Here is a 24,727-nt window from a genome sequence, read left to right on the forward strand (position 1 = left end):
TAACTCTTCCAACTTTTTCCTCTCTCTACAGTTGAGGGCTCAGGAGAGCCAGAGTTGTGTCCAGCTGGTACTTTCTCCCCAGTGCCAGGTCTAACCAGTGAGGCTGGCTGTCAGCCCTGCACAGCTGGTTTCTACTGCAGAGGAGCAGGTCTCAGGGCACCGACTGGACCTTGCAGCCAAGGTCAGTCCATACACTGAGACATGATTCATTGGTGTTATAAAACTTTCTGGCAGTTGCCTGTTTCATAGATATGTGTGTTTGATACATTATTTCCTCCACTCATTTTATAATCAACTATACTGTGTCTCTTGTCACCTTGATAGGCTACTGGTGTCCTCCTGGTCAGACTGTGGCTACAGCTCTGCCATGTCCTGCAGGCCACTTCTGCTCACAGGGAAGTGCAGCTCCAGAGCCCTGTCCATCAGGAACCTATCAGGACAGAGAGAAACAAGCAGCCTGCAATGTCTGTGAGGCGGGTAGGAGCCCTCTTTAATTTTTTTTTTTTTACCTTTTCGGCAGAAGCATACATTTCCTTTCTTTTTTAAACGCTGCTATTTAGCCGTGTCCCATTTCTGTTCTGCTGAACAGGCTGTAATGAAAACTTTCAAGCAACCCAGCAAGTGTTTTATTTATCTGAGCTAATGGCTTGTTCAGATGCATGTATTCCATTTGTTATACTGCAAGCAAAGTTAAAATAACTATTCTAAATAACAGGTATCAGTGTTTAAATTTCTCTCATGTTTTTAGTACTTTTTTATGCTGGTACTGCTAATTTAAGAATGTACGTTTCTCTTCCTCTTTCAAGGTTACTACTGCGATTTGAGACTAGCCAATGCTTCCTTGCCGAGGCCCTGCCCTGAAGGACACTATTGCCCTGCAGGTACCACCCTGCCCAACCAGCTCCCCTGCCCCAAAGGCTCCTTCAACCCGAGACAGCGCACACACAGCCTTGCTGGCTGCATGCCATGTGCCGCTGGACACTACTGTCCTTCTGTGGGACTGTCAGAGCCAGCAGGTGAGAAAGAAGAGATCCATTCTCGATTCGATTTTCTCTCTTCTCTTGTGATCTCTAGCCTGTACTGTGGGGCTGTAGGTTTATCTACAGCGCTGCATGTGTTGAGATATTCTTCTACCCATAGGACCATGCCATGCTGGTTATTGGTGCAGAGAGGGAGCCTCATCTCCCAGCCCATTGGATGGACTCTCAGGTTCCTTGTGTCCGCCTGGTCAATACTGCCCCTCTGGTAATTGGCTTGTCCTTCCTCACTAAGTGTTTAACCACCTGCAGCTGCTTCAGTGCTGTTAATGCCTGAATCGATCAAGTTGTAGGGGGTCCGTATTATCAAAATAATGTTTTGTGTAATCAAATGCTGACGCAGCTTATTTTGTAGGCTAATGTAATCAAATTTATGCTGTGTGTGGTTATTAACATTCTACCATATTATGTTCAAGGGCTACAATGTTTTATTCATGCTAATTACCATTTGGTGGCCTACAGGAAGTACTGACAACATTTATCTTGTAACTTTTGAGACCGTTTTCTTCAAATTAATTTGTGCACTTCTTGTTCTTCTGACTTGGGACACAGACCCATGCTTTAAAAATGCTGCTGTAGGGTAAACGCTGCCTTCTCTGGAGTTGCTCAATGCTGCAGTAGTGGGTGCTTTATTCGAGTGTCTCACTTATTTTGTCACATTTAAATTCTGCTGACGGTGTGTAAAACATTGTCACAGTATATTTTATTGCCAAACCCAACAACTGCATTGTCTTTGACCGGTTTTCAGCATATTGCTCTGTTAACTGGAGTTGAAATGTGAGCTGGTGCTTGTGTCATCTTTACAGGCACCACAGCTCCTGTGGCCTGCCCTGAAGGCAGCTGGTCAAACAGCTCAGGCCTGCGTGTCCAGGAGGACTGCAAACCCTGTCTGGGAGGATTTTACTGCGACTCTGCCGGCCTCACTAAACCTGGTGGACCCTGCAGGAGAGGGTACACCAAACTCTGACCAACTAAAGAGATAAATATTTCTTCTGTCCTTGTTATTATTTAATACAGATTCTAGCCATCCCTGGCCCTTGTGCACATAACATGAACCTAATTTCTGTTTTAGAGATTTGTTCATGGGCTGCACGGTGGCGCAGCAGGTAGTGCGGGTGCCTCACAGCAAGAAGGTTGCCGGTTCGATCCCCGGGTCAGGCGGGGCCTTTCTGTGTGAAGTTTGCATGTTCTTCCTGTGCATGCGTGGGTTCTCTCCGGGTACTCCGGCTTCCTCCCACAGACCAAAAACATGCTCATTAGGTTGATTGATGACTCTAAATTGTCCGTAGGTGTGAGTGTGAGTGTGAATGTTTGTCTGTCTTTGCATGTTGCCCTGCAATTGGCTGGCGACCGGCTCAGGGTGTACCCCGCCTCTCGCCCATTGTAGCTGGGATAGGCTCCAGCCCCCCGCAACCCCGAAAGGGATAGGCGGTATAGATAATGGATGGATGGATTTGTTCATGTTTCCTATGCAGATATTACTGTGTAGAGGGAGCGGTCACATCCACCCCTACTGATGGAATTACAGGGGGACCTTGTCCTGAGGGTTCCTACTGCCCAGAGGGAACTGTTCACCCTGTGCCCTGTGATCCAGGGACTTATGTCACCGTTACACATGCGACCCAGTGTGAGCCCTGTGTGCCAGGCTGGTACTGTGTGTCTGGCTCTCTGTACTTGTGTCCTGCAGGTTTGTGATCCTCTTTGAAAATCCATGTTCTTTTCTATGCTCATTGTGTGAAATTAATTGCTAAAAACTGAAAACAAACAACAGTAATCAGTGAAAAAGCAATCGTCCAACAGTTTGTGTCCTTTGTATTTATGCATTTCCTTGTGTTTGTTCTGTGGCCTGAAGGCTTTTACTGCCCTGAAGGAACTGGATTTGACTTGAGAGGCTGCCCAGAGGGAACTTATGGTCCTGACCCCGGCTACTCATCTGTCTCTCAGTGCAAGCAGTGTGACGGCGGCCATTACTGCTCTTCCGGAAATAGCACCATTGTCACTGGACCATGTCAGGAAGGATATTACTGCACACATGGAAACACATCTCCACAACCTCTCTCACAGACTACAGGTAAACAAACCTCTTCACCAGACATGTGCTTCATGTTCACACATTCAAGAAATGCAGTCTGATAATACCACTTTTTTCTTACTAATACGTAAGAATTGTCAGACTTAAGATTATCTGTGCAAGTGGTTCTCCATCAGTATTTCTATTTTGAGGTCGTTGACAAATGGCAGCTGTTCTCTGTGTCTGTCACCAGGAGAGGGGGGGCCATGTCCAGCCGGTCATTACTGCCCCCAGGCCACCGTCCATCCTCTGCCCTGTCCACGTGGAACATTCTCTAACCTCACCAAATTAGTCTCCAAGGTCGCTTTGACTCAATATCACACTCACATGTCCCCTTGGCAGTGATTAAACGAGAAATCTGTCCTCTCAAAATGACGCCAGGGTCCAATTTCATTCAGAAATGTCAAATTTTGTTTTGTTTAGTGAATTGTGAAAATCTGTGTAGAGATGGATTTTTTTGTGACACGTGACATATTGATGTTATTTCTTGCCATGTCTTACTTTTTATTATTTTTGTTATTATGTAATATTGAACACTTTTGGTCGAGACAGCATCCTATAGATGTCTATCAAGCTCTGCTTTGGAAAGGTTTATGGTCAGCAGTCCTGCTATACCATCCTATACAGAATATACAGTAACTTCCAGTGTTTTCTTTGTGTTTCACTGTGACAGCTCATCAATATCTAATCCCCAATCAATGTTGCACCGAGGCACTCTCTCTTTTTTACCATTTTCTTACAGCCTCTCTCTCTCTCTTTCCGTCTCTCGCTTCCTTTGTCTTCTTCCTCTCTTTCGTTTCCCCTCTCAGGAGGATTGCTGGCCATGTCTCCCTGGTTACTACTGCGATGCTGTGGGGCTCTCAGCACCTTCAGGAAAATGCTGGGAAGGTTTCTTCTGTCTGGAGGGTGCATATCGCCCTGACCCTCCTTTGAGAGACAGCCGGGGTGGACCGTGCCCAAAGGGTGATCAGATCTCTCAGAATCTGTCAGTCATTTTTCAATGAAACGAGAGAAATTTGTCAAAAGAAAACACGTTACAACAGTCAATCGATAAAAACCAGACAGAAAATTGGGCAGGAAATGGCAGCAAAAAGCTAAACTCTGCGTGACATTATAGCAAATTCAAGAGAACATGGGAATTTTGAAGCACACTTATTAAGCTTCAAATGTACATACAGTAAGCCCAGAGCCTGCTGAGTGAACAGGTAAACAAAACAGTCTTTCAAGTTAATAGGGCTAAACATAAGCAGCTGCTCTGTTGACACTGGAAATTTAACCCCGTCTCCTGTGGATTGTGTGTGTGTATGTGCATGTGTGTGTGTGCTTGAGTGTGCATCCCTTTCATGACTCTTGTCTTCACACAACCAGGCTATTACTGTTCTGAGGGCTCTGTGACTCCTGAGCATTGCCCCCTGGGAACCATCAGCACAGAAGACGGTCGAGCTAGCTGCAGTGTCTGTCCCCAGGGGTAAACTCTCTTATCAGCCACACGTAGTCACTCTCCACCGTAAACATATACGCATTGTCACATTCAGTATGAGCATGATGGATTAGGAATGAACTGTTACTATACTGTACAGGGTTTGTTTTTGATGCAATACATGCAATATGTATGTGTGTGTGTGTGTGTATATATATATATATATATATATATACACACACACACACACACACACACACACACACACACACACACACAGACACAAGTATATATCACACAGAGACACAAGTACATTCATGCCTCAGTGCCACCACTAGCAGCCAAATCCTAAATTATTCCATCATTGTTTTGTCTGGATAGTTTTTATTGTCCTGGCAGACATAATGGCACTTTGTCAAGGAGCTATGAGTGTCCAGTGGGTCATTACTGCCCGTATGGGACCTGGTCCAAACACCAGTACCCTTGTCCAGCTGGATCCCTCAACCCCCACACTCGGATGGCAAAGCCCCAGGACTGCTTGCCCTGCCCTCCAGGTCATCCACATTTACTGCTAATCATTTTAAATTGCTTTAAGGTTGAGTAATTGAAGCAGGGTTTATGATGACCTTGAGGGTAAATAAGCAAAATAATCAGATAAACACTGTATCTCGGGCGGGATTAATGCAGTATGCAGTGCTTGTTCCACATTTTGTGTTCTGCAAGGTAATTCTGGGTAATTTTCCATTCCACTTAATTTCACCCCTTTTTTTCCCGATCAAACCAGGTGTCTTCTGTGCGTCCCCTGGGAAAGGTGTTGCATCAGGCCAGTGTGGTAGTGGGTACTACTGCCTGTCTGGGGCCTGGTCACCTACACCAGCGGATGGAGGGACAACAGGTGACAGATGTCCTAAAGGTCATTACTGTCCCCAGGGCTCCTCAGCACCACTGCCCTGTCCCATTGGACATTACAGCAACAAAACCAGGAACAGTCATCTCTCCGACTGCCTGCCTTGTCCTCCAGGTTGGAACTAATTTAGCACCTGTTGCATGAAGCGTTTAATTATGTGTCTTTTTATCTGCTAAAAGATAAAGCTCCCATTACATAACTTGATTTATCGGGGGATAATCCCTTCACACAGTCTCTGAGGCTGCTTCACAGAGTTCTTTCTTTTGCAGGTTTCCTGTGTGTCACCAGAGGGCTCTCTTTGCCTTCTCATATCTGTCCAGCTGGCTCTTACTGTCCAGGCAGAGAAATCGGCAGCCAGCAGGCCTCTATACCCTGCTCACCTGGAACCATGTGCCCCCCCGGATCTGATAGACAAGTACCCTGTTTGCCAGGGACGTACCAGGATTTACCTGGACAGGTGAGGAAGATGTGTCCCAAAGGCAAAGTGCACCTATTATATGATGCAATTAAAATAACCTACAGTAATTATTCTACAGTCTTAGTATAGGGTTTGATACACTGGACTGACAAATATATGTTAACCTAAAACTGGATTGCGTATCATGGATCTGTGCTATTTGCCCATTCTGATTCTGAAAGCAAAGAGATAATGTTGCAGCAGGCCCATCTGTGTGTACTGTATACAGTTTATGGTTTAGCTTCTATTATCTCTAACGCAAGCGACTGAAGTGTTCGTGTCTGTTGATGTTAGTGAACAGCTGTAGTCATAGATATGTGTTTATAAGGTGTAAAAAAAAATGATGTGCATTATTTACCCCTCCACAGGCAGCGTGTGTTAAATGTCCTGCAGGATTTTACTGTGCTGGCTCAGTGGATGCTGACACTGGCCATGTGTCCGGGACTCACACTCCCATGCTGTGTCCTAAAGGACACTATTGCCCACAAGGTAGGATACATTAGTGCAGCTATTCTAACACATTCATGACAAACGTACATTATCAGATCATGTTATCACTTATAAATATACGTGCGACACAAGTGATGCTGCAGGCTCAGTGAGATTTATTAATTATAATAATGTGCTGTGTTGCATGCAAAACGTTGATGAATATTGTTCCCGTTTGCGTGTACTCTTGAACGAGTGGCTGTAACAGTAAATGGCTTTCTAATTATGCAAATGGCCATTATAGAGCATAATCAAGATAAGGATTGTCCTCACACACTGTTCTGTGATGTTTAGTCCTGGACCATCTGTAGATGTTATGCGCTGTTTATCTACAGGAACGCAGTCTGGTGTAGCATTCCCATGCCCAGCTGGTGCTTTCAGCGGGCAGATGGGGTTGTCCAATAAGTCGGGCTGTGAGCTCTGTCCTCCAGGGAGATATTGCAGTACCTCTGGACTGGCTGCTCCCACTGGGATCTGCTCTCCTGGGTAAACACAGGCAGACTGAGCACATACTTCATCATGTTCACCGATAGACTATGAAAGATTTGACATCCTGTTTCTGTTTAAGTCTGTCTCCCTTGTCTATAATTAAACCTCCCTTATGCTCTGTCTCTGCCTCTGTCTTTCTCATCTATCATTCTCTACATCCCGTATCCCCCTCCCCATCATCTCTGTCCTCATCTCTCTGCTCCTAGTTACCTCTGTATCCAAGGTTCTACTTCTGCCCAGCCAGAGGAGGGCCCAACAGGAAGTCGCTGCTCTGCAGGGTCCTATTGTCCCCAGGGTACCAGCTATATGGTTCCCTGCCCTTCAGGCACCTTCAGCTCCATAGATGGTGACATCTGACACTGAATAATCACACAGATACATTGCTGGTGACATTTGAACATAATGGGCTTACTTAACTGAAGTTATTGATTGATTAAGTTAAATAATTGAAAGAATTTCCCCTCATTCTTCAGAAAGCAATTACTGAAAGCTAATTAAGTGGAATTATTTCACCTGATCCTGATTCTTGCCATATTTTATCATTTCGATCAAACATAAAAGTTGTCATATCTGGTGTTCCAGGGGCAGTTTCTATAGAAGTATGTCAGTCCTGTTTGCCTGGTCACTTCTGCGCTGAGGTTGGCCTTTCCTCCCCATCTGGGCCCTGCGACCCAGGCTTTTACTGCACAGGGGGATCCAGAACGGCCACACCTTGGGGTAATTCCACAGGTAACATCCTGATTTTTCTTGCCCTTTACATTGAATTAATAAATGCATGGGAACATGCATGCCTTGTTATTTTAGAAATGGTATTTCTAATATAAAAAAGCCAAGGTTAATATGACACAAGCCTCAAAAATACTGTGCTGTGCACCATTTTATCTCAATGCTCTGTTTTTATTTAACATTGTCATGGCCTTTGACCCAACAGTGCTGGAGAGGTCTCCACAGAACATTTACCAGTCCTCATTGTCTTAGTAGTAATCCTCCCTAGGATTGCAGAGAATAGCTCTGGCCTTTTAGTTCACTCACTAACCTAATGAGTAATGACATCCAATAAAGGTCTATTGTCTCAGTTACAGGAGATACCACATCTTCATCCCCACTTTCTGGCGATTCAACCCTGGGTCAGTTCCATGGTGATGTATGTCCTGCAGGCCACTATTGTTCTAAAGGGAGTGCAAAGCCAAGCCCCTGTCCTCCAGGTAGAGCAGCAACATATCCAGACAGAGCTCTGAGAGAAGTGGAAATGATTTTTTTTTCGGTTATGTATCATGAACATGCTGTTAAACAGCAGTATAGAAGTTCATTTCCCTGAATGAGCTATGTGTCTGACCTCAGAGGGACAATATCATGGTTTAATGTATCCAGAACTTTAGAGGAGGTTGTAAAACCTAATGTGAGTCCAATAAAACTGTCATAGTGGTCAGCTAGCTACTTATCTATGAATGGAGATAAGGAATGGAGCAATCTGTGGTGTGCATGCATGACACTGCTATGCCATGTTATTTCCTTTGCTTTCTGTGTGTGTGTGTGTGTGTGTGTGTGTGTGTGTGTGTGTGTGTGTGTGTGTGTGTGTGTGTGTGTGTGTGTGTGTGTGTGAGAGAGAGAGAGAGAGAGACAAAATGATTAATAAGTAGAGTGGAAGTTATTTTTACTCACATGATAATTTGTCTCCTCCATATAGGTACTTTCTTGGGGAAGTCTGCAGCTGAGACTGAGGCTGACTGTGAAGCTTGTTACCCAGGTTCTTACTGCCCCTTATGGGCTCAGACATCTGTCGACCTCCTCTGTCCCCCAGGGTGGTTCTGTCCACCAGGATCAGTGTCTGGACATCAGCCAGGTACAGTACATCATCAGGGGTCAGCTCAGGTTTAACCACGGTAGTCTCTGCACTTCATCTTCTTTTTCTTTTTTTTAACACAGTGTCTGTAAGTCTGGTTTCTGAACAGTTACACATGATGAGGTTGGTTCAGAGACCAAGCTTTATGTACTTCCTCACAAGAATGGAGGTGATTTAATGCCTCAGATGAGCTTTTTTCCTCCTCTTATATTACATGCATACCTAGAAATTCTCTGAAAGGCATCCCCGCCGCCTTTTGGCCTGTGATTGAGAAGACGTTTTGCTAATTTGAGCATGAAATAGCCCAGAACCTATAAAGAGTCTCCAGCTCGTTGCTGTCAGAGTCAGGCACCTGCTGTTGAGCCTGTTTCTCTGCTCCTTGCCTCCCACAGGATTTTCATGCAAGACAAATAATGCTCGGAGTCGCTCTCTTCCTGCTTTGTTTCCATGGTACCACATTGGGCACAGTGAAATACAGCAGCCATGCTTGCTTTGGCAATTGACTCCTCTTTTCATTGTACACAAGGAGGCACCAGACAACAGTTTAAACTTCATTTAACTGTGTCACAGGATATCAGTGCCCACCTGGCCATGCATGTCCACATGGTAGTGCTGAGCCGGCCATCTGTAGTGCTGGCACTTTTCAATCTTCATCTGGACAATCCACCTGTAACACCTGCCCACCAGGTAATTTAAAAAAACTGTGTGTGCACTCATATGCATACTATAAACTGTAAACAGAGAAACAAAAGTCAGATGAAGCCTATTCTAAAACCCAGGTTTCTACTGTATGGAGGGTTCATCTGTGCCATCTCCGTGTCCGATGGGCAGTGTCAGTCCATCACCTGGAAGGATGTCCCTGACTGACTGCTCCCCCTGCCCCTCTGGCTCCTTCTGTAACAGCAGTGCTCTGACAGAGCCAACTGGACCCTGCAGCCCAGGTCTGACATTCCAGCATCACTATGGGAAATGATGACAGAGAATTGAGCTATAAGAGTGTCTTTTCCTCTACTGTATTTCTGCACATTATGAAATCCCTGAATAACAGGGTTCACTAATCCTACACCGGAGACGTTGCAGTGTTTTCAGTGATATGTCTAACCGCATTGTCCGCCACAGGACATTTCTGTTCGCTGGGGTCCACTGAGGCTTCTCCTGTCTCCAGGCCTTACGGAGATGTTTGTCCCAAGGGATACTTCTGTCCTCAGGGTAGTGGGTCACCCAAACCCTGTCCTGTTGGCAGCTTCCTCCCAGAGCCTGGAGCTTCTTCTGCCTCTCACTGCCACCCTTGCTCCCCAGGGAAATACTGCATCAGTCCTGGAGGCTCACAGCCCTCAGGTGGGGGATATCACCAGGTTTCCCATTAGGATGGTTAGGAATAGCTCAATTAGAATAGAGGACATTTCCTGTTTCAGCTATACACTGTAACTAAGTACACGTCACATTAGCCTGGTTCCAGACCCCTGAATCGCTGCCCACATTAACAAGCTTTTCTGGGGATTCAAGTAAGTAATGAAGTAAAACTACATCAAACTGAATAATCAGGCCAAGATCACATGTAATGAGTGTGTGTAATTGTTCCATCCTTGCAAGCCTTTCCTAATGCCTCCCTGTGTTAGGTCTGTGTTTTGCAGGTTTCTTCTGTTCTGGAGGTGCCGAAAGCCCCACACCTCGAGCTAACTCCTCTTTATTCAGCTGTCTTTGTGAAATACTGGAGGCTTACACCACAAAGACAGGCGCCGCCCTCTGGATGCACAATCTGTCCTGCTTCAATAACTCCAGTAATTCTGATAAAATATGGGTTTCTCCAACACAATAAATACTTCCTCTGACAGGATAGTACATCAGTTTCTTCAAACTATTCAACCAGAATGCAAAGCCTTACATGTTGTGAAAAATGTCCTGCAAAGCAGCAGCTTCTCAGTTTGACCTTCCACCTAAAGTATTCTACAATTAATCATTTGCCTTACGTTATTACATTGTAGAAAGTTTGTTGTTCCCTCCGCAGCTGAAACATCGTAGTCGTAAAATCAGCATGTAGAAAGAGAAAGCTGCTCCTCTTTGGTTTCTTGCCTGCACGGCAAAGATATTAACTTAGACATCTTTCATGCTTTATCTGCCATGTTCTGTAACAGGGAGAGATGCTAGCTGGATTGATGTGTTAGCGGCGCCATGGGCAGATTCAAAACATACTGTGACTCACCCACTACCACATCTCAAGAGTCCACATTATGCATGTTCCACCTACAGAGGAGATATCTGCCCAAGGGGTGGGTAAATCCTGACACTGAACTTGTGCACTCAATGTCATACTTTGATCATTCCTTCAGGCTCTCGTGTTATCTTCCTTGCTCATGACGTGATCGTCCCACTTAATGTAATTGTTGTGACATTTGACTGATTTCATCTGCTCTCTCTCCAGTGTGTGCGACAAAGTCCAGCTACTTTATCTTCATCAGCACTGTTTAAACATTGATGCCCTGAAACAGGACAGGAATTAATGCTCAGTCTTTTCTTTCACTGTTAGTTTTGTAAAAAATCAAGAATTACAGAAACGGCTTTGTCTATTCCACCTCATTATCAATTTATCACCATGGTACATTGAATCAGGCAGCACAAGATAATTGCTCATGGTTATGTAAATAGAATTCCTCTTGCAGATGAACCTTTGAAAGTTCAAATTCCCCGATTTGTTAAAAAGCCTAAATGCTGGAGATAGTCCTCTCTTTTGAGGAGCTTCAGATGGTTGGGCGGTGATGCGCTGCAGCACTGAAATAACAGCTGATGTCAGACCAGCAAGGAACGCTTTTAAATTCTGGCAGCAGAGTAATTACTGCCTGCTGGAACATAAGAAAAAAAATCTGCTGCGTTAAGTGTAAATAGAAGAGGCTGAAAATAAGAGTGGGAATAAAAAGTTCAGAGTTTGAGAAAATCCTTTATCTCTAGAGGGAGTGTGTGTGTAAGACCTGTAATCCTCCTGATTGGACTTTTGTCTCTCTGAAGTTAATTTATTTCAGTGATATGTTTTGTGGCTATTTTTCAGGTTTCTATTGTCCTTTAGGCTCTGCTTACCCCCAGCCCTGTGAGGCTGGCTCTTACTGTAACCAGACTGGTCTGGATGCCCCAGCAGGGCCCTGTGCTGCAGGATTTCTCTGCCCCAAAGGCTCTCTAGACCCCCATGCTACCCCTTGCCCCACTGGACACTACTGCCCCCTTGGAACTCCTCTTCCTCTGCCCTGTCCTCTTGGGACAGTGAAAAGTGAGATATTGCTCGTTTGTAATATGGATGTGTTCATCTAGTATTCCCATTTAATTGTTTGATTTTTGTGAAAAATTACATTATCAAAAGAAAACTGCGTCTTTTCTCTTCCCTTGAAAAGAGAGACTAGTCAGCATCCCCCTCCCCTTTTTCAGTCATGAATTAATGATGAATGAGTAATCAGACACAATCATAAATTAAGAAATACAGCACGTAATCCTCTTTGTTGCACACAGTGTCAGTTTTTCCCGCGAACGCCCTTACATGAACTAATATTCATCTTTGCAGTTCAGTGATGTGGAGAAATATGAAAACTTCCATTGAAGCCTTTTTTCTCTCCCTTGGGCGCCTATGAATAATTTCAGTCACAAAATGGTTTAATCAAACAGTTGTAGTCTTGTCTCGCGGCGGACAGCTAGAATCCTATTAAAATGTGCAGCATGGTTATGAATTAGAAACTGATGAGGGCATAGGTATGTACTTTGAATCAAATTAACATTGCTGTCTGTTTTCATGCTGTCATTAGGTCAACTTACAAAGTGATTTGCTGATTGTTTATTGCAGGTCAATTAACATGTAACTTAACCCTAACCCTAACCCTAACCCTAAATGATTCCAGACTTTTTAAAGGATATCAAGTAATTATTTAATTTTGAATTGATATGTGTGATGTCTGCTGTCTATCAGGCTACCTTGGTGGATCTACAGTTGAGGCTTGCCAGCTCTGTCCTCCAGGTCACTACTGCAACCAGAGAGGAAAAGCTGAGCCGAGTGGCCTGTGTGCAGAAGGCTACTACTGTCCTGAGGGACAGAGCTCTGAGACACCACAACAACATGTCTGCTCAGTGGGACATCGATGTGAAAAGGTCAACCATCCAGTCTTAATCTTAAAGCTGTTGTCATCAGTGCTTAATATTGTATGTGATGTCTCTGCATGAGTCTTCCTTCTCAGCTGTGGCTTTCATTGTGTCATGAAAGTGCTCCGTGATCATGCCTGTTGATGCCTATTATTCCTCTGATATAAAGTCTACTAAAATCAATTTAATGGTTGCTCCAGGGCAGTGTCAGACAGACAGCCTGTCTTCCAGGCAGCTATCAGCTCAGCCCAGGCCAGGGCAGCTGCGAGACATGCCCTGCTGGCTCTTATTGTCAAGATCAAGGTAACGCTGATGGGTTGAAAAAAATGTTGGATGACAAAGCATTTAGCAGCTGGGAGCATCAGTGTGTTTTGAACTCTATCTGTACCTCAGGAATGACAGTGCCACTTCCATGTGAGAGAGGATTTTATTGTCCCAGAGGATCAGCAAGTCAACATCCCTGTCCAGCAGGGACCTATGGAAACATGTCAGGACTGGTCGAGGAATGGCAATGCTCCCTGTGTGACCCTGGGATGTACTGCAGAGGAGCAGGTACAATGCATTCACTCCTCAACCCTATCAGTTACTTGTTATGCATTTCTCACAGATGTTGCAGACAGCTGCAGTATAAATTTAGAGGCGTATTCCAAAAACAATTACAGGTAAATTGCAGCTCTGTTGGGGTGGTAACAACTGTGCTTGAATGCTGTTTGTTTAAAGGGAGGACTTCCCCAGGTGGGCTATGTGCTGCAGGGTTTGTTTGTGTTGGGGGAGCCTCTGAGCCTTCACCACTAGACAGTCAGACTGGATTCCCATGTCCTCCTGGCTTCTTCTGCTCTGTGGGGACTTCTGTACCAAAACCGTGCCCAAAAGGAACATTCAGGTCCCGCAATCTCTGTGTATTTAACAATCCGTTAAATTAAATCTCCCCCTACTTATCACAATTACAAAATAACTCACCTGCTGCGGCTTATAGTTATTAAAATATTCACATCTTTTGACAGCGAGCAGAGCGGGCTTGTGGATGAGTCTCAGTGTCGTAGCTGCACTCCTGGCTTCTACTGTTCAGGGACCGGCCTCTCTGTGGTCTCTGGACCCTGCCTGCCTGGTCAGCAATAAGACAGATAATTTAGTCATGTTATTGTGATGCATTAGTTTACTTGATATAAAAATAGGGTTAGGGTTAGCTTTTCAAACATTTTATTGAAGCGTTTCTCCCCAGGTTTCTACTGTCTGGAGGGATCCCAGACTGCTACTCCAATATCAAGTGTATCTGGAGGTGTTTGTCCAGCAGGCCATTACTGTGTGGAGGGCAGCAGTGTACCCTCACCCTGCCCAGCTGGGTCCTACCAGAATGACACTGGAGGAAAAGACAAATATGACTGCAAACCATGCCCTTTTGGTAAACAAGAAGTCATGCTGTGTGAACTTAACTCTGTGCTATCTGAAGACATCATTGGGCGTTATCATCACCATTGGATGTCTTTGCCAGGCTGGTTCCAGGAGTTATCAGGCCAGAGAGAGTGTAATCCCTGTCCCCCTGGGTTCCACTGTCAGGCCCTGAGTCCCAGCCCCACCAGCCCTCTGCCCTGCCCAGCTGGCTACATCTGTCCAAGGGGGAGTCCAGACAGTCGGCCTCTCCCCTGCCCTAAAGGCACCTATAGCCCCAGTCAGGGTCTCACAACCACAGGTAAGATCGCTGAACTTTTGTGGGGGAAAGTAGAACACGTGGAGTTATTTTGCATGATTGTTTGGCTTTTTTCTTGTTCAAAAATAATTTGAGCACCAATTAGGAGAGAAGATTACTTGTTAAGGCAAATGTTTTGTGGTGTAGCTCTTCAATCAACTACACTGATTTTTCAAATCAGGAAAATGAATTAGGCAACGTAATCTGACTGTGGAGCAGTTTTCTGGAAATGATTTCCCTTAATTTAGCTTGTGCTCATATATTGACACTTCTAGCAGTGTCCAACCATTTCAGGGACATGGTGACTGATCTCACCTGGCAGGTAGCTTGTTTTGCTGTTTGGACTGAGGTCAAAGCTGTCAATCTGTGTTTGCAGGTGAGTGCCTAATGTGCCCAGCGGGTCAGTTCTGTGGGTCTGAAGGTTTGGTTGAGCCTTCAGGAGCGTGCGTTGCTGGGTTCCTTTGCCTGATGGGTGCCACAGTGCCGAACCCGACTGACAACAGAACTGGATCTCTCTGTCCACCTGGGATTTTCTGCCAAATGGGGCTAAAAGCAGGTAGATTTTCAAATTAATGTTTAGGTTTCTCAGTAAGTTTTTAATACAGTTTCTGCTGATTTGCTGAACTTTAAAGTGAATATCCTTCATTAATGGGTTTGTGCTCTAGGTGATTGCTGGGCAGGATTTTATTGTGGCTGGGGATCTAGCAGAGCAGATGAGGCTCTGTGCCCAGCTGGGTTCTTCTGCCCCAGTGGAACACCAGTCCCCATGCCGTGTCCTGCAGGAACATTTAGTTTTGAAACGGGCAACACACATCAAAGCAACTGCACCACCTGCACCCCTGGATACTACTGTCAAGGTAGGAAACATTGTCCTTGAGTTATCTTCCACAAGAAGAGCATTTCTGTTTAGCTTTTCTACATTCAATCACATGCAGTTTCCAGCAGTCATCAAGAAAAATTAGCATGCTTCCAGCCACAGGACATGTTTTTATTAAATTGTTTTAATAAGGGGCATAGCTATGATCACAGACATATCAAGAGGACACACATCACTGGCTCGCAAGCTGCCAAATATTTACAAGCCCATATGTTCAGTTTTTAATAAAAACAACAAATTCACACCAATTCTATGGGGATTATCCAGAGCTGATGCATCTTAAGGTAAAATGGTGCACAGCTAATGGAAGTTACACCTCTCTTTATCTCAGCTAATCTAACTGACAAATGATTTTACAGTGTCAGGATGTCAGTTTCTGTTAATTATGCAGCTTTATCTTTTCAAAGTCAAACATGTGCTGAAGTTATGGAAATGCTGTTCTTTTTATTGGTCTCATCAGATATCATCTGTGTTTATGTCCCTTCAGTTGAAGGGACTGTGCAGCCTGCACAGTGTCCCATTGGATACTACTGTCCTCCAGGGCTGACTCTAGGGCTGGAGTTCCCTTGTCCACCTGGCACTGTGCAGAGCCAGCTGGGAGCCTCCAGTCCTGAGGCCTGCCTGCTCTGCCCTGCTGGTATGCAGAGGATTAGTGTTTTGCTCTACATCATCAAAAGCTAATCTCTAATTAAATGAAAAACGACTGTGCACAGTCAACTCAGTGTGTTTTAGATCTTTATGATGGTTACTTTATTCTGCTGGTGTGTCCTGCAGGAATGTTCTGCTCTCAGCCTGGTCAGTCCCGTCCAACAGGACTCTGTGAAGCAGGATTCTACTGTCCTGCTGGATCCACCAGCCCTAACTCTACTGAGTATCAGGTGTTGTTCTTGTTCTGTCGCCTGTGTTGGTCTGAAACCCGGTGACATTGGTCAATCAGTATTTGGTCAGTAGGTCCTTGATCCCAGAGAATGATTCATAATGATATTGGTGACCCCCTGACCTTTCATCTAATGAAATATGGAAACATGTCAAAATTTCCATATGTCAACAAGAAATATAATCAAAATCTGGTAAGTTGATTGACTGAGCACATTTCTTTGCTTTGCATGCTTTACAGCTCAGTATCTATCAACTTTATACACAGGATGTGACAAAATGGTTTCATTTAGAGGATATTTGCTGTGATGGTGACTTGGCAATTATTCCCTATGCCTCTACCCTAAAGCCTAAATCTCCACTGGTACCTAAGAAATCTACGTGTAAGATTACATTAATTTCACTGAACACATTTCTGCTCCACATTTCGGTCCTCCATAAGCTTTCTTCGGTACCCCCCCTCCAGGGCAGAAACGTCTACTTCACACACAACATATTGCCTAATCAAACAGGAATATTGCTTAGCACAATGGGACGCTAATGGGAATGAACTGTTTTGATGTAACGACTGCATGACCCCTCCACATTTCCAGACCCACTCCTCACAAGGCTCCAGGAACACTGTGTTTTGTGTTCATTTGAGCCATTTTGTGTAGTGTAGTTTAAGAAATATTTCAGCCACAGAACCTCGGGGCATTAGTGGACGTTAAGACTTTCTATGACGTGCCTGCTTTACAGTAATATGCATTCTTAGAAAATTATGCCTTGAAAAGTACAAATGTTATAAGTGTTATTTCATGTTTTTATCTATTTTTGATGCTTTTTCTCAGGGGAATTCTACCAGAAGCCTTCTTTGTCCTTCTGGCCACTATTGCCCCTCAGGTGCTGGTTATCCACTCCCTTGCCCCATAGGCTCGCTTTCCATCTCCCGAGGACTGAAGCGAGATGACGAATGCCCCCCCTGCCCCCCTGGCATGTTTTGTGACAGGCCTGCAATAGCAGAGCTCTCAGATGCTCTCCCGTGTCATGCTGGGTAAACACTTCTGCTGTTTCAGTATCAAATCTCCCCACTCTGAGTGAGGATACATGTACAGTTTTTTGGGGTTTTTTTCCATTGCAGGTGTTATTTATATTGTTCACTTGGCTGTTTTCATCTGACCTGCAGGGAAAGTGGTCCAAAAAATGGTTTGCTTTGAAATAGGTTTCCTTTCTTAAAAAAAAAAGGAAGCTATCTTTCCCGTCTTCCCGTCCCTCCCTCTTTCAGTCTCTGCCTGATGTCGAATGCGGAGTGTTTTCACCACGTTGCTTTGATGTATTTTGGATTTATGTGTAGGATTTATACATGGATTAAAAGGACCAGTCCAATTTGCCAGCAAGATGTCCCATGTTCCAAAAATCAATCGCAAGCCAGTATACACATAAACTAGACAATCAGTCAGATAGATTGAGGACAGCAGATGTGTTTTACATAAGAGTCTGCTGAGTCTCAGCAGGAGGGGGAGCAGGTGTCCTCAGCAAGACAAGATCCGCACTTAAGACACTTTCCTAACTGTTGCATTTGGTCGCAATATGCTCGGCAATAAATACTCTGAGATAAAACCCACTTTAAAGCACTTCAGTGGGTCTGCCAAGGGTTCAGAGTCTGAGTTCATTTCTTGTTGCTTTATAAACTGTAAATAAGACGATCTGATGTGACTTGGCAGAGGTAGACTTAAAATTCAGTGAAATTCCAAGTTGTTTTAGCCGTAAAATATGTTTCATTGCATCTGACATAAATCACTGCCAGTTGTTAACCCGTATTTTTCTGGAAACTCACTAAACTCAGCAGCTGATGGTGCTTCATATAAGATAGGACTTTATCGATTCCACACTGGGGAAGTTAAGTAATTACAGCCAACAAGTTTTACAAAATGCAAAATCACTGACACACAAGGGTCAAGAAATCACTGTTTCTGAATAAGTCATTTAAGGTTCCTTCAGTGACACCCGTGTTTTTCTAAAACTTTTCCGCAGTTTGGAAACATTTTGTCACCGACAGATTGTTCAGCATCTCATGGCAGCTTGTGGCAGTATGTGTGATGTGAAGTTTGTTTTCACTGTTAACGCCTGCAGGTATGTGTGCTTGGGTGGCAGCTCCAGTCCCACCCCATCCGATGGTCCCCACGGCTACCTCTGCCCCACTGGCCATAGCTGTCCTGTCGGCTCAGCAAGTGAAGTGCCCTGCGAGCCTGGCACTTACAGTCCTGCCCCTGGAGCAGCCCACTGCTTAATATGCCCCGATGGGACCATGTGTTATTCCTCAGCCACTCATGAGCCCTCTATCTGCCCAGCTGGTGAGGACAGTGAAAATACACTTTGAATCAGAATCAGAATAAATGAGATCATTTACTCCTTTACATGAATCATCAATATTGTCTGTTGGTCAATTTTCTAACTCTGCAATAATGATAAACCAATATTTAACAAGCGCGCTCTTCATAGGGCATTTGTGTCCTGCTGGCACAGCTCTGCCTCTGCCATGCCCTTTAGGGACTTTCAGCAACCAGACAGGAGCCCACTCCCTTTCCTCCTGCACACCCTGTCCCACTGGAGCGTACTGCAGCTCAAACGGAGCCTCAACACCACAAGGTGATCATTGTTTTAGCAAAATGTACACACCCCTCACATTACTTTATTGACAGAATGATAGTGTCTTTGTATTTTTGTCTAGGCTCTTGTTTGCAGGGTTATTTCTGCCAAGGCGGAGCCATGGAGCCTGCACCACAGAGCTCCGACAACTTCCCCAGGAATGGTCCTTGCCCCGTGGGCCACTACTGTCCAGCAGGGTGCCTCTCCCCAGTTCCATGCCCTCTTGGCAGTATTCGCAACTCCACCGGTATACCTCCTGTTTACACCCATCATGAAATGGCACATCATCATGAGACATCTGCATCAGATCTTTAATTACTGTATATGTACCACATTTGCATTTGAAAGAGTTACAAATGAGGTCTTTGGTACTCTGCTTGTCTGATATACATCACTGTGTACCCTCAATGTTATCTGTGGTCCTCACAGGAGGTGTGTCCATGGAGAGCTGCTCTGCCTGTCCTGCAGGTTACTACTGCTCCACTGAGGGTCTGGCCAGCCCCAGTGGCCCCTGTGCTGCAGGTTTCTACTGCCCTTTTGACTTTTCTTCAACCACTCCTTACGCCTTCCTCTGTCCCAAGGTAAAGGTTAATCATATGCTCTTCTATCTGTACTCCCTTTTACACTAAATTCCCTTATGCGTCCTTCCCTTTTCCATTGTTCATATTGTTTTCCTAACATTATCTTTCCTAGAGAAGCTTGTGCCATGTTGTTTACTATGAATGTCCTGCTGCTTTGAATGCCACCCCTCAGATGCACCATGTCCTTTCCACAGGGCCACCACTGTCCAGAAGGCTCTGCCCTGGCCCTGCCTTGTCCCACAGGAGAGTACCAGCCGAACCTGGGCTCAGATAGCTGCATCCCATGCCGACCTGGATTCTACTGTGAGGAAGCCATTGTGGGAGAGCCATGGCCCTGCCCACCACACTCATTTTGCCCTGCAGGTACTGACTACAGGGGATGGAAACTTCAATTTAATTTTTATTGTAACATTTTTAAGCAACGTGCAAAAAAAGATGACCTCTCAGTTTTGTGTTTTACTGCAAAAAACACATTCCTTTGTAGTCATCACTATGTAATAAATCATGCTGTCAGCCTCAGTTTTAATGCATTTAATGCATTTTCTACAGGCACCATGGTGCCTCAGCCCTGCCCTAATGGGACATATACTCATTCAAACCAGGGAGGACTACAGGAGGAGAGAGAGTGTTTACCCTGCCCTCCAGGGAATTTCTGCAGGTACTCTGGATGCATCACTGCCCTGGTGTATGCATGCACAAGCTCATCGCGCGCTTGTCAGTGTGCACTTGTCTCACACTCACATATATCCAGATAATACACAAGCATGTACACAGACAGACGCACAATTAGGCACATACGCATTCTGTTCTCATGTATACACATGCAGACAGATGCTCAAAGGCAAACGCTCACCTCTGCTTTAATTATACTCACAATTAGCGGCGTGCAGGAGTGTCTCATGTTCAAGGAGTCACGGTTCACTGAAACAGCCAAATTAACACCTGAATATGTATTAATATAATGAGTGTAAATATGACTATGGGTGGTGAAAATGTTAGACTATGTAATTATTCTATTTATCTATGAAGCGTACATTTTAATGTCTTCTAAACTGCCTTATGTGCAAATGTGATTCTGTCTGTATTCAGTGAATCTTGTGGTTTTGTGGATTTTAGCAAATAAATTAAGCCTGTGTATATTTTCTTAAGGGCTGGCAGGATCCAGGGTGTGTGTGCTGCAGGCTATCTTTGTGTTTCTGGGAGTGCAGATTTCACCCCTCAGGGACCCATGTCTAACTTGAGCCAGTGTCAGTGGGGCATGCAGTGTGCTGGACCATGTCCACCAGGTACAGTGCTTCAATTCTTTAAAAATAAAACAACCTAAATGCAGATGCTAATTGTTAATGCCACTAAATGTTCTTTATTCCAGGTTTCTTCTGCCCTGAGGGCACAGGGGTGGCTGAGTTGTGTCCTGCAAACACTTTCAGAAGCTCCCCAGGAGGTGCCAGCCTACAGGACTGCTTACCTTGCCCACCTCAGCATTGGTGTAAACCTGGTATGAGCTGTTAATGGACTTCATGTTAGGTAGACATGGTTTTGGAGCTGCTCTAATCAGATTTTCAGACAAAAAAAGGATAGGATAAAGTTTAAATTATGAAGAGGCCTGTCTTGGACAAACTGGTTTTGAGAAGTTTGAGACTGATTCAGACAATCAATATAGGAAGAACATTGTATAGTTTGAGTGCTCTAACAGGTGAGCAGTTTTCAGTCCTGATGCTTGGGAAGCAGCATCTGGCTTGCTTGTTATCCTGCCAGGCAGTTAATTGCAGCCATCGTGTGTCTCATGTGTAAACTGAGTATAAGCAGATATCAGCAGGATTTGGCTGGGACTACAGTAAAACCACAGGCTCAGAATTCGAAGCAGCTAGGAGAGCCCTGCCTTGAGAATAATGACTAAGCCTGGGCTCATGGACGATTAGCGGGTCAGAGATGCAGCCAGGGCCAAGTGCCTGATGAGGCTTAAAAGTGATCAATAAAGTGTTTTCCCTCAACTGATAAGCAAGCTTGTATCAAATATGCCGTAAAACAATTTCACCGTTAAAATATCTGAAACCTGTTTTATCCTTAAAATGTGTTTGCTTACAGGAGAGCCGGCCCTTCATCTGTGTCCCGCTGGTCATTACTGCGATGGTGTGCCTGGCAGTGACTTCAGTAGAGGGACAGAACCCAGACCATGTCCTCTGTACACCTATCGATCTTCCCCTGGAGCAGGCAGCAAGGGTGACTGCCTGTCCTGCCCTCCTGGTTCACACTGCAACAGCACAGGTCTGAAACACTGCGCCTCTCACTCACTCAGCAGACCACAACACACTCATTAAAAAAGTGAACTGGAATTAAATCTACAAATGTAACTGTTTCCTTTTAATTAACAGGAGATTTTTTTCCTCCTTTTCATTCTGCCATATCATGTGCTTTTAATGAAGTGTTAAATACACCATAACACTCCTCTCTCTGATGGGTTCGCATTTACATTTACAAGGATAGTTAAAAGAAAATTGGCTTCCTCTGTTCTATTAATTTCAATATGTGCGCAGACTATTATACCACCACCTGAAGCCTTGCCTGAGATAAGAGTGAAAGAGGTATAATGTGATTGAGGACGCTGAACTAAACTTATACTTGAGGCTATGGTAATGATTGAGTGGTGGATTTACAAAGAAAATACTTATTTCTTATCTCCCTCAAAAATGCATTTAAAACTGAAACCATTTTGTAACTTAATCGAGAGGTTGATGCCCAGCAGATGGTCTCCTTCCTTCTGATTCTGTATGCATAAATAATGGCATTTTGATAAGCTTAAAGGTTCAGGTGGTTTTCATTTAAGATCTCTCTCAGTGTGTGTGGACGATGATGCAGCAAATTTATTTCCATTTTGGTTATAGTGTGTGAGGTGATTAATGGGTTTCTCAGAGAGCTATTACTTTCCAGGGCTTACACACTACTCCAGCAGTCCCTGCCCACCTGGTTTCTGGTGCATTGGATCTGGACCTCCCACCCTGTGCCCCGCAGGTACTAAGAGACCCCTTCCTGGAGCTGCCTCACCCAGCCAGTGTGAACCCTGTACAGGGGGAACCTTTTGCCCAAATCCTCGGGCTACAGGAGAGCCCAATGTGGAGGGCATCCCCTGCAGGGCCTCTTATCAGTGTCCCATGGGTGGGTTTATCGGCACAGTTTGTCCTGTTATATTAGATTCTGTATGGGATGGATTTGAATTGAAATTAGGCTCTGCAGTAATGAGTTTTTACTCATAATCCAGGTGCAGTCTCAGAGCGGCTGTGCAGAGCTGGCTCATACTGTGGACCTCAGACTGCTGAGCCTCAAGTCTGCCCTGAAGGTTATTTTTGTCCTGAGGGGTCCCATTCCTACCACACCCCCAACCACATGTGAGTGCGTAAAAAGCCCGATATGCTACAACCTGGCATGAAAACACGCATTTGTAAGATCCACATGGAAATGAAGGATTTAACTATGAAATAATGGGTTTGGACTGATTCTGCACAGCGCAGGTTAAAGCTTTATTTATAAATAACCTTGTTACTATGCTCCACAGCTGCCCATTTCCCTACTACTGCCCAGCCAACAGCTCAGATATGAAGTCTTGTGATGGGGGATCCATGCCTGTCAACACCAGCGGGCTCAGAGGATCCAAAAGCAGCTGCTGTAGTGTGTGTGATGGGGGCACCTATCGTCCATACCTCTCCCCCATCCAACAATGCCTTCCATGTCCGCCAGGGTACTTTTGCCCGCCAGGTACTTTTCTCCTCACCATAAATCATTTCAGATCTCAGTTTAAGTGGACAGCAGTTGTTATTTCATGCCTAACTCCAAATAAGGTTACTTTCATTCAACAGGTACAGACCACTACAAGAGTAACCCTTGCCCTCTTGGGTATGTCTGTCCCATGGGATCCACCCAGCCACGACCGTGCCCCCCTGGCTCCTTTGGTAACCTCACTCATGCTGAGGCAACGCGTGGCTGTCACCCATGTCCAGCTGGCACCTTCAACCACCTGCCTGCTCAGAAGGCCTGCTTTCCCTGTGGCAGCTCCTCCACCTCCCTGGCAGGTTGGATCAGATAACTCAGATCACAATGTTTAAGCTGTTTCTTTGTTTTTAAGTGAAGTTACAGTTTCAAAGGAGTCATTCATCATACTGATATGCCGTGCCTCACCTGTTTCCTCAGGTTCTTCGTCTTGTACCTGCACTGGTAAGAACCGTGCATTCCAGCACTCGGATGGTTCATGCTTGTGCAGAACTGGTTTTATCTTCTACAGTGAACTGGATTTCAAAACCTCCAGCTCGGACAGTGAATTGGACTGCCAGCCTGAGGTCAGCAGCAGATCTAAGATAAGAAAAAAATTTCCTTTTGCATCAACTACTGTATCAAATTTCCACACTGTTTTCCATCTTCAGGCCCAAATATATTCACTTCCCTCTAAAATGTTTTTTTTATGTTTGAATTTGTAATTTATTTCTTTCCAAAGTTTTGATGAAAATGCACTTGAAGGTGTGGATTGATTGAAAGTCTGCCAGACACACAAGTGTTCCTCCAAGTGTAAAAATTCCTCACCTCTGATGTCAGATTGTGTTTAGCAGTCAGCTCTCAAGTGCCTGACGTGGAAGTTTCCCAGAAGCGTATGAACAACCCCCACACCCCTCTGTGTTTACAACCACAAACAAACTGCCTCCATGTGACCTGGCTGCCATGATTTTACTTTATAATTTCCAGAAGATTTGGAAATCAATATGACACTGTGAGATGCAGTACTGGTTTTCAATCATGAATGATGTAATGACCAGCAAGGCCTGTTTGAAGTCCTTTCAGATGCCTATGTCTTTGTGTGTGTGTGTGTGTGTGCGTGTGTGTGTGTGTGTGTGTGCGTGTGTGCGTGTGTGCGTGTGTGCGTGTGTGTGTGTGTGTGTGTGTGTGTGTGTGTGTGTGTGTGTGTGTGTGTGTGTGTGTGTGTGTGCGCGCATGTCTCAGGCGAACAGACGGTGTGCCACTGGACAGGTACGTCTGGCAGCATCCAGAGAATGTGTGTCGCCCTCCCTCCACTCCTGTAATATCACCTGCGGACCACATGGAGGAACTCTGGATGTGGAGATGGGCATGTGAGTCTCACTTGTATTTTTCAATGATATTACCATTTTAAAAATTACCCTGTAAAAACTACTAAAGCTATTGAAGATATAGCCTGACATGCTGTGTCTTGCCTGATCCTGATGCCCCAGCTGCCAGTGTGAACGATA

At 44.9% G+C, this 24,727-nt stretch overlaps 2 protein-coding genes across 3 annotated transcripts; both read left to right on the forward strand.

Moving 5' to 3' along the window:
• The first annotated feature begins 14,308 nt into the window (after positions 1 to 14,308).
• LOC139335876 (sushi, von Willebrand factor type A, EGF and pentraxin domain-containing protein 1-like) lies at positions 14,309 to 18,539 on the forward strand. The gene is made up of 7 exons (XM_070969663.1): positions 14,309 to 14,519; positions 15,299 to 15,373; positions 15,881 to 16,030; positions 16,168 to 16,271; positions 17,100 to 17,302; positions 18,382 to 18,466; positions 18,528 to 18,539. Exons 1-7 carry the CDS (start codon positions 14,309 to 14,311, stop codon positions 18,537 to 18,539), a joined length of 840 nt encoding a protein of 279 aa, XP_070825764.1.
• Positions 18,486 to 24,709, forward strand: LOC139336631 (multiple epidermal growth factor-like domains protein 11). 2 transcript variants are annotated; one of them, XM_070970789.1, is made up of 15 exons: positions 18,486 to 18,602; positions 18,751 to 18,897; positions 18,980 to 19,144; positions 19,327 to 19,478; positions 19,673 to 19,841; positions 20,028 to 20,136; positions 20,628 to 20,764; positions 20,848 to 20,973; positions 21,564 to 21,743; positions 22,407 to 22,631; positions 22,735 to 22,861; positions 23,029 to 23,228; positions 23,330 to 23,542; positions 23,661 to 23,806; positions 24,462 to 24,709. In XM_070970789.1, exons 1-15 carry the CDS (start codon positions 18,557 to 18,559, stop codon positions 24,591 to 24,593), a joined length of 2,274 nt encoding a protein of 757 aa, XP_070826890.1. In that variant the 5' UTR covers positions 18,486 to 18,556; the 3' UTR covers positions 24,594 to 24,709. The 2 variants fall into 2 exon arrangements, with proteins under 2 accessions (XP_070826890.1, XP_070826889.1); XM_070970788.1 differs by lacking the exon at positions 24,462 to 24,709 and having other exon boundaries at positions 23,661 to 24,065.
• Positions 24,710 to 24,727: the final 18 nt, after the last annotated feature.

The sequence above is a fragment of the Chaetodon trifascialis genome, chromosome 9 (assembly GCF_039877785.1).
Source record: "Chaetodon trifascialis isolate fChaTrf1 chromosome 9, fChaTrf1.hap1, whole genome shotgun sequence".
In the NCBI taxonomy this organism is placed as follows: Eukaryota; Metazoa; Chordata; class Actinopteri; order Chaetodontiformes; family Chaetodontidae; genus Chaetodon; species Chaetodon trifascialis.